The sequence below is a fragment of the Coregonus clupeaformis genome, chromosome 7 (genome assembly GCF_020615455.1).
Source record: "Coregonus clupeaformis isolate EN_2021a chromosome 7, ASM2061545v1, whole genome shotgun sequence".
NCBI lineage: Eukaryota > Metazoa > Chordata > Actinopteri > Salmoniformes > Salmonidae > Coregonus > Coregonus clupeaformis.
In genome coordinates this window covers 39878021-39894604 of record NC_059198.1, presented here as the reverse complement: position 1 = coordinate 39894604, position 16584 = coordinate 39878021, and the positions used below count along the sequence as shown (strand labels likewise).

The 16584-nt window shown below is 47.1% G+C and overlaps 1 protein-coding gene across 1 annotated transcript in view; it reads left to right on the top strand.

Annotated features, from left to right (window-relative positions):
• The window catches only part of LOC121568674 (elongation of very long chain fatty acids protein 2-like), a 21167-nt gene extending 6497 nt beyond the window's left edge, over positions 1 to 14670 (top strand). Inside the window, exons 3-8 of the mRNA XM_041879079.2 lie at positions 1407 to 1594; positions 10484 to 10561; positions 12556 to 12727; positions 13473 to 13597; positions 13900 to 14034; positions 14304 to 14670. Coding sequence (XP_041735013.1) covers positions 1407 to 1594; positions 10484 to 10561; positions 12556 to 12727; positions 13473 to 13597; positions 13900 to 14034; positions 14304 to 14429 — 824 coding nt within the window. The 3' untranslated portion in view covers positions 14430 to 14670. The remainder of the gene's footprint in view (positions 1 to 1406; positions 1595 to 10483; positions 10562 to 12555; positions 12728 to 13472; positions 13598 to 13899; positions 14035 to 14303) is intronic.
• Positions 14671 to 16584: the final 1914 nt, after the last annotated feature.

The window sequence follows — 16584 nt, the reverse complement described above, 5'->3', positions numbered from 1 at the left end:
AGCATTGCTTCACAGCTATTTTCAGGTCTTTCCAGAGATGTTCGATCAGGTTCAAGTCCAGGCTCTGGCTGGGCCACTCAAGGACATTCAGAGACCTGTCCCGAAGCCACTCTGCGTTGTCTTGGCTGTGTGCTTAGGGTCGTTGTCCTGTTGGAAGGTGAACCTTCGCCCCAGTCTGAGGTCCTGAGCGCTCTGGAGCAGATTTTCATCAAGGATCTCTCTGTACTTTGCTCCATTCATTTTTGCCTCAATCCTGACTAGTCTCCCAGTCCCTGCCGCTGAAAAACATCCCCACAACATGATGCTGCCACCACCATGCTTCACTGTAGGGATGGTGCCAGGTTTCCTCCAGATGTGACTCTTGGCATTCAGGCCAAAGAGTTCAATCTTGGTTTCATCAGACCAGAGAATCTTGTTTCTCATGGTCTGAGAGTCTATAAGTGCCTTTTGGCAAACTCCAAACGGGCTGTCATGTGCCTTTTACTGAGGAGTGGCTTCCAGCTGGCCACTCTACCGTAAAGGCCTGATTGGTGGAGTGCTGCAGAGATGGTTGTCCGTCTGGAAGGTTCTCCCATCTCCACAGAGGAACTCTAGAGCTCGGTCAGAGTGACCACCTGTTTTTGCTTTGTCATTATGGGGTATTGTATGTAGACTGCTGAGGATTTTTATTTAATCAATTTTAGAATAAGGCTGTAACGTAACAAAATATGGAAAAAGTCAAGGGGTCTAAATACTTTCCGAAGGCACTGTAGATCATGTGTAGGACGTTTATGATCATGTATAAACACTACTCTATTTACATTTCAGTTAGTTAACAATTAGTCAACAGTCTTGCTTTCCTTTATAGATTTTTCTTGGATTTAGTTATAAACCATTTAACTAGGCTACTATAAGGGTATGTAATCATATAACAAACATATTAACAACAGACTATATATGTTTATAATCAGTTCAAATAGAGTGCAATATTAGATATTATAAACTGGGTGGGTCGAGCCCTGAATGCTGATTGGCTGACAACAAAACATTTATTTTTACTGCTCTAATTACGTTGGTAACCAATTTATAATAGCAATAAGGCACCTCGGGGGTTTGTGGTATATGGCCAATATACCATGGCTAAGGGCTGTATCCAGGCACTCCACGTTGCATCGTGCTTAAGAACAGCCCTTAGCCGTGGTATATTGGCCGTATATTGGCCATATACCACACCTCCTCGTGCATTATTGCTTAATTATTGCCTATGACAGGTTGAGCAGTCATGGTTTCAATGGTGTAATAATAAGATGTGATTGGATGATGATACCAGCGGTGAACAGTCATGGTTTCAATGTTGTAATAATAAGATGTGATTGGATGATGATACCAGCGGTGATCGTTCACTGTGTTCTCTTTCCCTTCCTTAGACTCCAGAGTACGAGGATGGTTTCTGTTGGACTCGTACCTCCCCACCCTCTCCTTCACCATCGTCTACCTCCTCATAGTATACCTGGGACCAAAATTCATGAGGAACAGGCCAGCGTACTCACTCAAGGGTGTTTTACTAGTGTACAACTTCTCTGTGACTATGCTCTCCCTTTACATGCTGGTTGAGGTAAGTTGTTCTAAGACAAACAGCATAAAGAGAGATGTCTGTGGATGAGTTGGGGCTATTGAGTGCCTTGATACCCTGGGTTGTGTTAATTAGGGATCAAACGGAATAATTACCTAGACTTGTCCAATAAGAAACACACATTTTCATTTTCCATTGAAAAATGTTTTGAAACATTTTCCATGGCATGCCCTAATGAACAATACCCTGAGAATGGATATCTGGCGGTAGAGTGTGTCTTACTGAGAAACTGTAGGTATAAAGAGCATTTCTCTGTCAGACAAGTCAGAAGACATCTATATTAATAACATTCTAGTATTATGCAGTGGGCAAAAGTGATGCTGATGCTTCGATAAATTATTCACTCTGAAAACAAAGAGATGATGTCTCAAAGTGATGTTCCTTCACCCCTCCGAGCGTGTGTGTGGGTGTGTAAATGTGTGTGTGTGTGTGTAAATGTGTGATGCGTACTGAGTATACGAAGAGGCAGTCCAGGGCTAAATAGGGGTGGTGATGAGATGATGAGGTGCAGGTGCGCTGGAGGTGATTAGGGTGCGTTGGGTTTCCATTCCGGTGTTGCCGAGGTGGTGTGCTCAGACTGGTGGCTCAGTAGACCGGCGAATCAGAGTGCCGGAGGGGAGCAACGGGAGGAGACGTGACAGTACCCCCGGCCAGGAAGACGACCCAGAGGACGAGGAGCGGGCCGGTCAGGGCGGCGACGTTGGAAGTCCCGAATTAGGTTGGGGTCCAGAACCCAGCTCCTCTCCTCAGGACCATACCCCTCGCCGTCCACCAGGTAATGGAGCCGTCCCCCACGGAACCTGGAGTCCAGCAGGTCCCTCACCGCATACACCGGACTCCCGTCAATGTCCAGGGGCGGAGGAGGCGTACCCCGGGGAACGGCATCCGCCAGAGGACCAGGAACCACCGGCCCGAGGAGAGACACATGAAAAGTGGGTGAGACACGGTATTGAGGGGGAAGGAGCAGCCGGTATGATACCTCATTTATCCGCCGGAGGACCTTAAACGGCCCCACAAACCAGGGGCTCAGTTTCTTGCAGGGCAGGTGGAGGGGTAGGTTTTTTGTGGACAGCCAGACACGAATACAGGGGCCTCACTGCGGTGGCGGTCGGCTTGGTCCTTCTGCCGACGAATGGCCCTCTGGAGATGGACATGGGCGGCGTCCCAGACCTGTCCGGCCCTGTGGAACCACTCGTCGACAGCGGGCGCATCGGTCCGGCTGGGTGTCCAAGGAGCCAGGGCCGGCTGGTACCCAAGGATGTACTGGAAGGGAGTAAGCCCCGTGGAGGAGTGAACGAGGGAGTTCTGGGCATATTCTGCCCAGGGAAGAAACCTCGCCCACTTACCCTGCCGGTCCTGACAGTGGCAACGAAGAAACTTCCCCAGCTCCTGGTTCATGCGCTCCACCTGCCCATTCGACTGAGGCCTATACCAGGAAGTGAGGCTGGCCGTGGCCCCGATCTTCTCCAGGAAAGTTCCCTGTCTCCAACTCCATAGTTCCTCTCTGCGGGGGTAAGCTTTTTAAAGAAAAAGGCACAGGGATACATTTTCTCTGGCTTACCGTGCCGCTGGGAGAGGACCGCACCCACGCTCTCCTCCGATGCGTCCACCTCCAGGATGAAAGGACCAGATGGATCTGGGTGTTTTAGGATGGGCGCTGTGGTGAACCTCTCCTTCAGCCTCTTGAAGGCAGCGTCAGCCTCAGGGTTCCAGGCCAGCTTCTGAAACCCACCCTTAAGGAGAGAGGTGAGCGGGGCGGCTATGGAGCTGAAGGACCTGATGAAACGCCAGTGGAAATTAGCGAAGCCCAGGAAGCTCTGTAGGCCCTTGATGGTGGTGGGAACTGGCCGTGACCTGACGGCGTCCGTCTTCACTCCTTCCATGAACACCCCCTGAGGAATGATCCGGTATCCCAGGAAGGAGATGGCCTGTTGGTGGAATTCGCATTTCTCCCCCTTCACCAACAGGCTGTGTTCCCGGAGGCGGAGTAGGACAGCTCGGACGTCCCTGACGTGCTCCTCGAACGTAGCCGAGTAGATCAGGATATTGTTGATGTACACCACCACCTGTCTACTCAGCATGTCCCGGAACACATCATTGACGAAGGACTGGAACACAGAAGGTGCGTTGGCGAGGCCGTAGGGCATGACGCAGTATTCATAGTGGCCTGTGGTAGTGCTGAATGCAGTCTTCCACTCGTCTCCTTCCCGGATTCGGATCAGGTTTTAGGCACTCCTCAGGTCCAACTTGGTAAAGTACCGTGCGCCTCGTAGTTGCTCGATGGCCGACGGAACCAGAGGGAGGGGGTACCGGTACTTGGTGGTGACTGCGTTCAGCCACCTGTAGTCAATGCACGGTCTCAGTCCTCCATCTTTTTTGGCCACGAAGAAGAAGCCGGCGGAGGCAGGAGAGGTAGAGCGTCTGATGAACCCCTGTTTCAGGGTCTCTGCCACATACTTCTCCATGGCCTCAGTCTCCGCCATGGAAAGGGGGTAAATGCAACTCTTCGGGGGGTGTTGTCCCTCCAGCAGGTCAATGGCGCAGTCCCAGGGCCTGTGAGGAGGGAGACACATAGCCTTTAATGAAGAGAAGACATCGGAGAGATCTGCGTACTCACGTGGAATGTTGGGCTGGAGGGCGGACTCTGGACTCTCCACTGACGTGGAACAACAAACCACCGGCAGGCAGGTCTTCCGGCATGAGGTGGACCAGGCTGTGATCCTCTTGGTGCTCCAATTGATGGTGGGGTTGTGTAGTCTGAGCCAGGGCAATCCCAAGACGATCCGGTGAAGGGGTGATGTGACGATGTGGAATGACAGCTCCTCGTGGTGCTCCGGTAGTGTGGGAATGGTGATGGTATTGGGGAGAGTGACGTGCGTAATGGTGCCTGATCCAAGGGGTTTATTGTCCAGTGAGGTGACGTGTAGCGTAGATGGCAGTGGCACGGTGGGCAACCCCCATTTAGAGACCAGCTCCCTATCTATAAGGTTCCCCGCTGATCCAGAATCTATCATTGCAGTAGAAATGGAAGAGAAGGAATAACCAGTCACCGTTATGGGAACTAAAAACAATGGTTTTGAGATAGGAGCTGACGTAACACTCACGGAGCGGCGACGGGAGTCATACCGCCTAGATAGGGAGCCACCAGGAGATCTGTGGTCCGTGGTGGTGTAGGGGGTGCTGCCCACCTCCATGGGTGAGGACTCGGAAGCAGGGCGGCTTCCATAGCTCAGATGGGGTGAGCGTCGAGGCTCCGGGAGGTGTTGGGAACGCTGTCTCTCTCTCAACATGTCATCAAGATATGGACGTGGTGATGAGGGTATCAAGGTCCATCTCGTCGTCCCGACATGCGAGTTCCGTCATGATGTCCTCCCGTAAGCCTCTCCTGAAGGCTGTGCACAGAGCACGCTCATTCCAGCCGGAAGACGCCGCCACCATGCGGAAGCTCAGAGCGTACTTGGACGCAGGCCCCTCTCTCTGTTGTAGATGGAGGAGATGCTCACCCCCGTCATTTCCCTCCGTGGGATGATCAAACACTGCCCTGAACCTAGCGAGGAAGGTGGGGTAGGGAAGTGCCACTGCCTCCTCTCCATCCCAGACTGCCATGGCCCAATCCAGCTCCTTTCCTTTAAGAAGTGAAATCACCAACGCTATCCTGGCTTGGTCAGATGGATATGCCCCAGGCTGACGCGCCAGATAAAGGGAAACCTGTAGCAGGAAGCCGCTTACATTTAGTAGTTTTACTGTCATAGCGCTCCGGTAGGGCGAGGGTTCCCGCAGGAGTGGGTGATAGCACGGGAACAGGTGGATTGGGGGCACTGGCCGCTCCCTGAGGTGGAACCGGAGCGCTGGGCAGATTATGCAGAGTTTGGAGCACTTCCTGCATGGCGGCGTTCAACTGGGCAAGCTGCTGCTGGTGCTGGTCGAGGCACTGGGAAACTCCTGCTGTATCCATTTTCATTTGGTGTGTGATTCTGTGACGCGTACTGAGTATACGAAGAGGCAGGACGCAGACGCAGGAATTAACAAGGTCAAGGTTTACTTAACAATGAGCAAGAGCAATAACAAAGATAGAGTAAACGACACGAAGGTTAACAATCACAACCAACATCTTCAAATAGCCACCCTTTGCCTTGATGACAGCTTTGTACAATCTTGGCATTCTCTCAACCAGCTTCATGAGGTAGTCACCTGGAATTCATTTCAATTAACAGGTGTGCCTTCTTAAAAGTTAATTTGTGGAATTTCTTTCCTTCTGAATGCGTTTGAGCCAATCAGTTGTGTTGTGACAAGGTAGGGGGGTATACATAAGATAGCCCTATTTGGTAAGTCCATATTATGGCAAGAACAGCTCAAATAAGCAAAGAGAAACGACAGTCCATCATTACTTTAAGACATGAAGGGCAGTCAATACGGAACATTTCAAGAACTTTGAACGTTTCTTCAAGTGCAGTCGCAAGAACCATCAAGCGCTATGATGAAACTGGCTCTCATGAGGACTGCCACAGGAATGGAAGACCCAGAGTTACCTCTCCTGCAGTGGATAAGTTAATTAGAGTTACCAGCCTCAGAAATTGCAGCCCAAATAAATGCTTCACAGAGTTGAAGTAACAGACACATCTCAACATCAACTGTGTGAATCAGGCCTTCATGGTCGAATTGCTGCAAAGAAACCACTACTAAAGGACACCAATCAGAAGAAGAGACTTGCTTGGGCCAAGAAACACGAGCAATGGACATTAGACCGGTGGAAATGTGTCCTTTGGTCTGGAGTCCAAATTTGAGATTTTTGGTTCCAACCGCCGTGTCTTTGTGAGACGCGGTGTGGGTGAACGGATGATCTCCGCATGTGTATTTCCCACCATAAAGCATGGAAGAGGAGGTGTTATGGTGTGGGGGTGCTTTGCTGGTGACACTGTCTGTGATTTATTTAGAATTCAAGGCACACTTAACCAGCATGGCTACCATAGCATTCTGTGGTGATACGTCATCCCATCTGGTTTGGGCATAGTGGGACTATCATTTGTTTTTCAACAGGACAATGACCCAACACACCTCCAGGCTGTGTAAGGGCTATTTTACCAAGAAGGAGAGTGATGGAGTGCTGCATCAAATGACCTGGCCTCCACAATGCCCCGACCTCAATGCAATTGAGATGGTTTGGGATGAGTCGGACCGCAGAGTGAAGGAAAAGCAGCCAACAAGTGCTCAGCATATGTGGGAACTCCTTCAAGACGGTTGGAAAAGCATTCCAGGTGAAGCTGGTTGAGAGAATGCCAAGCGTGTGCAAAGCTGTCATCAAGGCAAAGGGTGGCTATTTGAAGAATCTCAAAAATAAAATATATATTGATTTGTTTCCATATGTGTTATTTCATAGTTTTGATGTCTTCACTATTATTCTACAATGTAGAAAAATAGTAAAAATAAAGAAAAACCCCTGAATGAGTACAGTGGGGGAAAAAAGTATTTAGTCAGCCACCAATTGTGCAAGTTCTCCCACTTAAAAAGATGAGAGAGGCCTGTAATTTTCATCATAGGTACACGTCAACTATGACAGACAAATTCAGATTTTTTTTTCCAGGATATCACATTGTAGGATTTTTTATGAATTTATTTGCAAATTATGGTGGAAAATGATCACAAGAACGGTGAGCAAAAATCCCAGAACCACACGGGGGGACCTAGTGAATGACCTGCAGAGAGCTGGGACCAAAGTAACAAAGCCTACCATCAGTAACACACTACGCCGCCAGGGACTCAAATCCTGCAGTGCCAGACGTGTCCCCCTGCTTAAGCCAGTACATGTCCAGGCCCGTCTGAAGTTTGCTAGAGTGCATTTGGATGATCCAGAAGAGGATTGGGAGAATGTCATATGGTCAGATGAAACCAAAATAGAACTTTTTGGTAAAAACTCAACTCGTCGTGTTTGGAGGACAAAGAATGCTGAGTTGCATCCAAAGAACACCATACCTACTGTGAAGCATGGGGGTGGAAACATCATGCTTTGGGGCTGTTTTTCTGCAAAGGGACCAGGACGACTGATCCGTGTAAAGGAAAGAATGAATGGGGCGGCAGGTAGCTTAGTGGTTAAGAGCGTTGTGCCAGTAACCGAAAGGTCGCTGGTTCTAATCCCCGAGCCGACTAGGTGAAAAATCTGTTGATGTGCCCTTGAGTAAGGCACTTAACCCTAATTGCTCATGTAAGTCGCTCTGGATAAGAGCGTCTGCTAAATGACTAAAATGTAATGTAAATGAATGGGGCCATGTATCGTGAGATTTTGAGTGAAAACCTCCTTCCATCAGCAAGTGCATTGAAGATGAAACGTGGCTGGGTCTTTCAGCATGACAATGATCCCAAACACACCGCCCGGGCAATGAAGGAGTGGCTTCGTAAGAAGCATTTCAAGGTCCTGGAGTGGCCTAGCCAGTCTCCAGATCTCAACCCCATAGAAAATCTTTATAGGGAGTTGAAGGTCCATGTTGCCCAGCGACAGCCCCAAAACATCACTGCTCTAGAGGAGATCTGCATGGAGGAATGGGCCAAAATACCAGAAACAGTGTGTGAAAACCTTGTGAAGACTTACAGAAAACGTTTGACCTGTGTCATTGCCAACAAAGGGTATATAACAAAGTATTGAGAAACTTTTGTTATTGACCAAATACTTATTTTTTTTCCTAATTTTGTCTGTCATATTTGACGTGTACCTATGATGAAAATTACAGGCCTCTCTCATCTTTTTAAGTGGGAGAACTTGCACAATTGGTGGCTGACTAAATATTTTTTTCCCCCACTGTAGGTGTGCCCAAACTTTTGACTGGTAGTGTATATATATATTTACAGTATTCTAATTCTATAGTAGAGGTCATGTTACACTTTTGTCTTCCGGGAAGGGAGAAAGGGAGGGAAGGAGAAAGGAAGAGAAGGATGGAGGGATGGAGAAAGATAAGAGAAGGATGGAGTGATGGAGAAAGATAAAAGGGATGGGGAGGAACGCTTGGTACTATCTCACTTTCAGCTCCCTTCCCCTCCCACTCTCGCCCCCCCAGCTTTCTCCCTCCCTCTCTCGCCCCCCCAGCTTTCTCCCTCCCTCTCTCGCCCCCGTAGCTTTCTCCCTCCCTCTCTCGCCCACCCTAGCTTTCTCCCTCCCTCTCTTACCCCTCCCGTAGCTTTCTCCCTCCCTCTCTCGCCCCCGTAGCTTTCTCCCTCCCTCTCTCGCCCCCCCAGCTTTCTCCCTCCCTCTCTCGCCCCCCCAGCTTTCTCCCTCCCTCTCTCGCCCCTCCCCTAGCTTTCTCCCTCCCTCTCTCGCCCACCCTAGCTTTCTCCCTCCCTCTCTCACCCCTCCCGTAGCTTTCTCCCTCCCTCTCTCGCCCCCGTAGCTTTCTCCCTCCCTCTCTCGCCCCCCAGCTTTCTCCCTCCCTCTCTCGCCCCCCCAGCTTTCTCCCTCCCTCTCTCTCCCCCAGCTTTCTCCCTCCCTCTCTCGCCCCCCCCCTAGCTTTCTCCCTCCCTCTCTCGCCCACCCTAGCTTTCTCCCTCCCTCTCTCGCCCACCCTAGCTTTCTCCCTCCCTCTCTCGCCCCTCCCGTAGCTTTCTCCCTCCCTCTCTCGCCCCTCCCCTAGCTTTCTCCCTCCCTCTCTCGCCCCTCCCCTAGCTTTCTCCCTCCCTCTCTCTGTCTCCCGCCCACCATCTCTTTAGCTCCTTCTCTCTCTCACTCCTCTCTCTGTCTCCCTCTCTCACTGTGACCTCTGGGCATGGGCCCGTCTGCGGTCTCATATGACATGTTGTGCAGTGGGCCAGAGGCCAGATCAGCTCTGATTCCAGGCTAGGTGAAGGACCATACAGACAGACTACTTTCACTGGAAACCCTTCCAGGCAGGCTGCCACTCTTACACAACACAGATTTTGACTTTTATATTGACAGAAAGATGATAATGCTATGCAATAATAGAAATCCAAATTAAGATCCTATGTATTATGTATATCTTTTTGATAGTGTGAAATAAAGTTTGAGGTGTTTATTTTGTAGCTCCCGGGCCTCGGCATCTTTCCTATGGATGAGCCCAGTTGAAAAGGCCTTAAGAGGAGCTTGTACTGCATTACATGCTTCTAACATAGCCTCCAGCTTAAACTGTTGGTGTGCACCACTTTTTCATTTGACTTAATGTATATTCTGTATGTTTCACTGCACATAACCCTCAGTTATCTGAGATCACACTCTTATAGCCCTATGAAATATTCAGTTTATAAACCAGTTGTCCTAAAGACGTACTGCATAAGGATCAGTTTCCCGGACACAGATTAAGCCTCGTCCTAGACTGAAAAGTGTGCTCAATTGCGAATCTCCGTTGTGTGGGGCAGGGTGGTGTGTGTGTGTGTGTGTGTGTATGGGGCAGGGTGGTGTGTGTGTGTGTGTGTGTGTGTGTGGGGCAGGGTGGTGTGTGTGTGTGTGTGTGTGTGTGTGTGTGTGTGTGTGTGTGTGTGTGTGTGTGGGGCAGGGTGGTGTGTGTGTGTGTGTGTGTGTGTGGGGGGGCAGGGTGGTGTGTGTGTGTGTGTGTGTGTGTGGGGGGCAGGGTGGTGTGTGTGTGTGTGTGTGTGTGTGGGGGGCAGGGTGGTGTGTGTGTGTGTGTGTGTGTGTGGGGGGCAGGGTGGTGTGTGTGTGTGTGTGTGTGTGTGGGGGCAGGGTGGTGTGTGTGTGTGTGTGTGTGTGTGTGTGTGTGTGTGTGTGTGTGTGTGTGTGTGTGTGTGTGTGTGTGTGTGTGTGTGTGTTTGGGGCAGGGTGATGTGTGTGTGTTACAGGGAAATGGTGCACAACTGTGTGTATGTGTGTGTTTGGTGAGAGACACTGTGACGTTGACGGTGGTGTTTTGGTTGCAGCTCATCTGTGCATCGTGGTCGGGAGGCTACCGGCTGCAGTGTCAGGGACTCCATGAAGCAGGGGAAGCTGATGTCAGGGTTAGTGACACGATGGCCGTGTGTGTGTGTGTGTGCTGACTCACTCCCTAATCCTTTACACCATCCGCCTTTCCTCTCTCAGTAACACTTCTGTGGAGCTCTACTGTCTACTCCATGACTGGCCTATGAAACCACTGAAATAGAAATGTAGAAATATATAATATAATATAATATGCCATTTAGCAGACGCTTTTATCCAAAGCGACTTACAGTCATGCGTGCATACATTTTTGTGCATGGGTGGTCCCGGGGATTGAACCCACTACCTTGGCGTTACAAGCGCCGTGCTCTACCAGCTGAGCTACAGAGGTTAGCTAATAGCTAACACACACCCACTCATCACATTTTTAAGCAAGGAACCATGTAGTGTTGACTGTTGTTCCCTTACTACTTATTATAAACCATATACGTTCTTAAAAAATGGGTTCCGAAAGGGTTCTTCAGCTGTCCCCGTAGGATAACCCTTTTCACAGAGGGTTCTACATGGAACCCAACAGGTTTCTACCTGGAACCAAAAAGGGTTCTCCTATGGGGACAGCCGTATAACCCTTTTAGGTTCTAGATAGCACAGTTTTTTCAGAGTGTAGTTAAGAAATGCAATATGTCGTATGCAATATGTCGTCTGCACTCACATATAAAGCATCTTATATACGAGTTGAATATGAGTTGAAACTATGGAGCTGGTATAAACCAGTTCTCCATGACTCAAGTAAATTATGCTAAAGCCCTTGCTGTTTAGCCTCGTACAACCAGCCTGATCTTGCGAGCTTACATAAATGATTCGCTACACGGATACAGTATAGCGAATCATTTATGTAAGCTCGCGATATCAGGTTTAGAGATTCTGGAGTGGCTTCTGACACAGCGTTTTCCACCACCATCAACAAAACACCAAATGATGGAATTTGTCGTGGAAGAATGTGTTGCATCCCTCCAATAGAGTTCCAAACACTTGTAGAATCTATTCCATGGTTCCCCAACTGGCGGCCCGCGGGCAGAATTTGGCCTGCGGGTGGTTTTATTTGGCCCCCCAAGTTTTCTGAGCTACAAAAATAGTATATAGATATATTTATATATTTCTTTTACATTTTCATTGTTGGACATAAAAGACTGTAAAAACAGCAGGGAATCAGCTCCAATTGATTAAATATTGTATAAATATGTTCCCAAGTATTCTCATGCATAATAGAGAGACAGATCGTATACAAATGTAAGCAAGGTTTGAAATGATTATGTTTTAGTCAAATATTATATCTGTTAGGGATTCTTGAGGTCAATTTGCAGTCTACAATTGATCTGTAATTATGTTCTGGACGCCCTACCAGCCACTCAAGAAAATAAAATCGACCCGCGGCTGAATCTATATAGTTGATGATCCCTGATCTATGCCAAGGCGCATTGAAGCTGTTCTGCCGGCTCGTGGTGGACCAACGCTCTATTAAGACACTATGATGGTGTTCCCTTTAGTTTGGCAGTTACCTGTACATACTCATGCTGCTACTGTACCTCCTCCAACTTCAAAGGGAATGAGTTGTATGATATGATTGTCAGCTAGTGTGTACGAATGGCTTCAGCATGACCCCGCCCCATCCCATGGCTGCCCCCGCATCCCCCCGTCATCTGCACCTCTCTCTCCCCCTAGTTTGAAAACATTGTATCTGAATGTGATAACATAAAGCAACATACACAAGAATACAGCGGTGTAATTTATGACAAAGAAATGGACACACAATACAAGAATGTAACGTTAGAGATCATGGCAAAAGTTAATTAAAATGTAATTAACTGTAAATTAAATAATAAGTTATGAATGTTTATTGTTCCACTAAAACATTGAAATTAGATTATGGTCAAATGTTTTGTATATAACCACATTCTTAAGTACTTCTGTAAGTAACAGGGTCAAAGTGACAGATACATGAAAGGAAAGTTGATCCAGTACTGGCCATGTGACTGCACTGTCACCTATAGGCTCTTCTATACACTCTCCACAGGTAGCCAAGGTGCTGTGGTGGTACTACCTCTCCAAGCTGATTGAGTTCCTTGACACCATGTTCTTTGTGCTGCGGAAGAAAAACAGCCAGATCACCTTCCTGCACGTGTATCACCACGCCTCCATGTTCAACATCTGGTGGAGTGTTCTCAACTGGATCCCCTGTGGACAGAGTAGGTCTCAACCACTTTCGCCAACATCACTGTTAGAAGAATGGATCCTTCGAAGGACTCAACTGATCCAAGAGTGAATAAGAATGGGGCTGGCTGTGTGCTCGGTTTAGAAATATAGGCTGCGTTTACACAGGCTGCCCAATTCTGAGATTTTTTTCACTATTTAGTCTTTTGACCAATCAGATCAGCTCTGAAAAAGATCTGATGTGAAAAAATGTGATGTGATTGGTCAAAAGACCAGTTAGTGGAAAAAATATCTGAATTGGGCTACCTGTCTAAACGCAGCCTTAGAGGTTAATGTAAGGGTCAGATTAAAGCTGGGGTTGATGTTCTTCTTGAGGATGTGTTCTAATGCCTACTCTTCAATGTTGGAGCCCAACTGGGATAGTTCTGATTCTGCCGCAGGTTGGCATTTATTGGGATGACTCATGTACTGAGCCACAAAGTCATAAAATCTGATTTTAAACCTTAACCACACTGCTGACCTTATGCCTAACCCAAACCTTAAATTAAGACCAAAAAGCATATTTTTGTTTTCATGAATTTTTATGCTATGTAGCCAAGTTAAATAGCCCAAACAACCTGATCATGTCCCTGCTTCAAGCAATTTGCAAATGATGGTTTATTCCTTTTTTTCGCTGTAATTTTTTTGCCTTTGTGACAGTGACAGACCAAACTGAGGAACTTCAATGAAAGGGTTGGTCAAATATGCCAATCATTAATTTCTCCATTATATTCTTTTAAGGTTTCTTTGGGCCAACACTGAACAGTTTCATCCACGTGTGTATGTACTCCTATTACGGCCTGTCCACAATACCCTCCATGCATAAATACCTCTGGTGGAAGCGCTACCTGACTCAGGCTCAGCTGGTGAGTACACTGGTCGCGCTAGTTCACTTTTGTGTCTGAACGATAATGACAACCCTCTTTCGGCATCCATGTGGAAGTAAAAAAAAAACAAGCAGCACAACCCAAATTGGCAGTGAATAGGCAGGATGTGAGAACCCCTTAACTCTCATAAAGGGAACTACCCTTCTAGTCTCTAGTTTAAGAACCCCTGTTCTAGACTAAGAGAAATGCGCTTTAGTGTCTTCATTAACCAACAACATGGGATGATAAGATCCAAGCATGTTAGAGGAATGATAAGACTCTTTGCTCTCCCTCTGCCTCAGGTCCAGTTTCTACTGTCCATCATACACACCCTGGGTGCAGTCATCATCCCCTGTGGTTTTCCCGTCAGCTGCCTGCTCTTCCAGGTCTCTTACATGGCCACCCTAGTCATCCTCTTTGTCAACTTCTACATTCAGGTACAGTAATGACTGGGGCCAACTTCACATGACCATTGGATTGAAATGGGGTTATGTTCATTACAAGAAAAATGCTTTAAAATGTTTTGCAACAGAAAATGTGTTATGGAAAAGTCCAGGTAGTCCCTCCCTGGTTCAGTCCATTTGGTGCCTAACAACCAGGACCATGGTCTTTGTTACATTAGGGCTTAATTTTAAAGGCATGTCTGAATGTTTGTTGGTTTTTCAATGGTTCGAAGTTGACTTAAGTCCAAATACTTTGATCCCAGACCTACAGAAAAAGACAGCCCAGCGAAGACGAGAAGCTTTCTTTTGAGCAGAGCCACATCAAGTCCAGTCATCCAAATGGCCACTCCGTCTTCACCAATGGCACCAGCCTCAAGAAGAGGCAGTAGTCTTTGGACCTGGCTGTTGAGACCACGACAGACTTCAACTACCACCAGAATCTATATATACTGTGACACTACTGCTATAAAGCTCAAAAACAGGGCTGCACTTCAGTACATATGTTGCGTTTTTGTATAGAATACTTTGTACTTCATTTTTGTATCAAATCCTTGTTTTGGTTTCCTTAAAGCTTTACACTGAATATGTGTTACACTACTGTACACAATGCTCATTTCCACTTTCCGGAAAAGTGGTGCTTGCATATATATTCACCCCCTTTGCTATGAAGCCCGTATATAAGATCTGGTGCAACCAATTACCTTCAGAAGTCACATAATTAGTTAAATAAAGTCCACCCTTGTGCAATCTAAGTGTCACATGATCTCAGTATATATACAGTGGGGGAAAAAAGTATTTAGTCAGCCACCAATTGTGCAAGTTCTCCCACTTAAAAAGATGAGAGAGGCCTGTAATTTTCATCATAGGTACACGTCAACCATGACAGACAAATTGAGATTTTTTTTCTCCAGAAAATCACATTGTAGGATTTTTTATGAATTTATTTGCAAATTATGGTGGAAAATAAGTATTTGGTCACCTACAAACAAGCAAGATTTCTGGCTCTCACAGACCTGTAACTTCTTCTTTAAGAGGCTCCTCTGTCCTCCACTCGTTACCTGTATTAATGGCACCTGTTTGAACTTGTTATCAGTATAAAAGACACCTGTCCACAACCTCAAACAGTCACACTCCAAACTCCACTATGGCCAAGACTCAAATCCTGCAGTGCCAGACGTGTCCCCCTGCTTAAGCAAGTACATGTCCAGGCCCGTCTGAAGTTTGCTAGAGTGCATTTGGATGATCCAGAAGAGGATCGGGAGAATGTCATATGGTCAGATGAAACCAAAATATAACTTTTTGGTAAAAACTCAACTTGTCGTGTTTGGAGGACAAAGAATGCCGAGTTGCATCCAAAGAACACCATACCTACTGTGAAGCATGGGGGTGGAAACATCATGCTTTGGGGCTGTTTTTCTGCAAAGGGACCAGGACGACTGATCCGTGTAAAGGAAAGAATGAATGGGGCCATGTATTGTGAGATTTTGAGTGAAAACCTCCTTCCATCAGCAAGGGCATTGAAGATGAAACGTGGCTGGGTCTTTCAGCATGACAATGATCCCAAACACACCGCCCGGGCAACGGAGTGGCTTCGTAAGAAGCATTTCAAGGTCCTGGAGTGGCCTAGCCAGTCTCCAGATCTCAACCCCATAGAAAATCTTTGGAGGGAGTCAAAAGTCCGTGTTGCCCAGCGACAGCCCCAAAACATCACTGCTCTAGAGGAGATCTGCATGGAGGAATGGGCCAAAATACCAGCAACAGTGTGTGAAAACCTTGTGAAGACTTACAGAAAACTTTTGACCTGTGTCATTGCCAACAAAGGGTATATAACAAAGTATTGAGAAACTTTTGTTATTGACCAAATACTTATTTTCCACCATAATTTGCAAATAAATTAATAAAAAAATCCTACAATGTGATTTTCTGGAATTTTTTTCTCATTTTGTCTGTCATAGTTGACGTGTACCTATGATGAAAATTACAGGCCTCTCATCTTTTTAAGTGGGAGAACTTGCACAATTGGTGGCTGACTAAATACTTTTTTTCCCCCACTGTGTATATATATATATATATATATATATATATATATATATATATACACACACACACACACACACACACACACATACATACACACACACACATACATACATACATACACACACCTGTTCTGAAAGGCACCAGAGTCTGCAACACCACTAAGCAAGGGGCACCACCAAGCAAGCGGCACCACCAAGCAAGCGGCACCATGAAGACCAAGGAGCTCTCCAAACAGGTCAGGGACAAAGTTGTGGAGAAGTACAGATCAGGGTTGGGTTATAAAAAAATATCCGAAACTTTGAACATCCCACGGATCACCATTAAATCCATTATTAAAAAATTGAAAGAATATGGCACCACAACAAACCTGCCAAGAGAAGGCCGCCCACCAAAACTCACGGACCAGGCAAGGAGGGCATTAATCAAAGAGGCAACAAAGACACCAAAGATAACCCTGAAGGAGCTGCAAAGCTCCACAGCGGAGATTGGAGTATCTGTCCATAG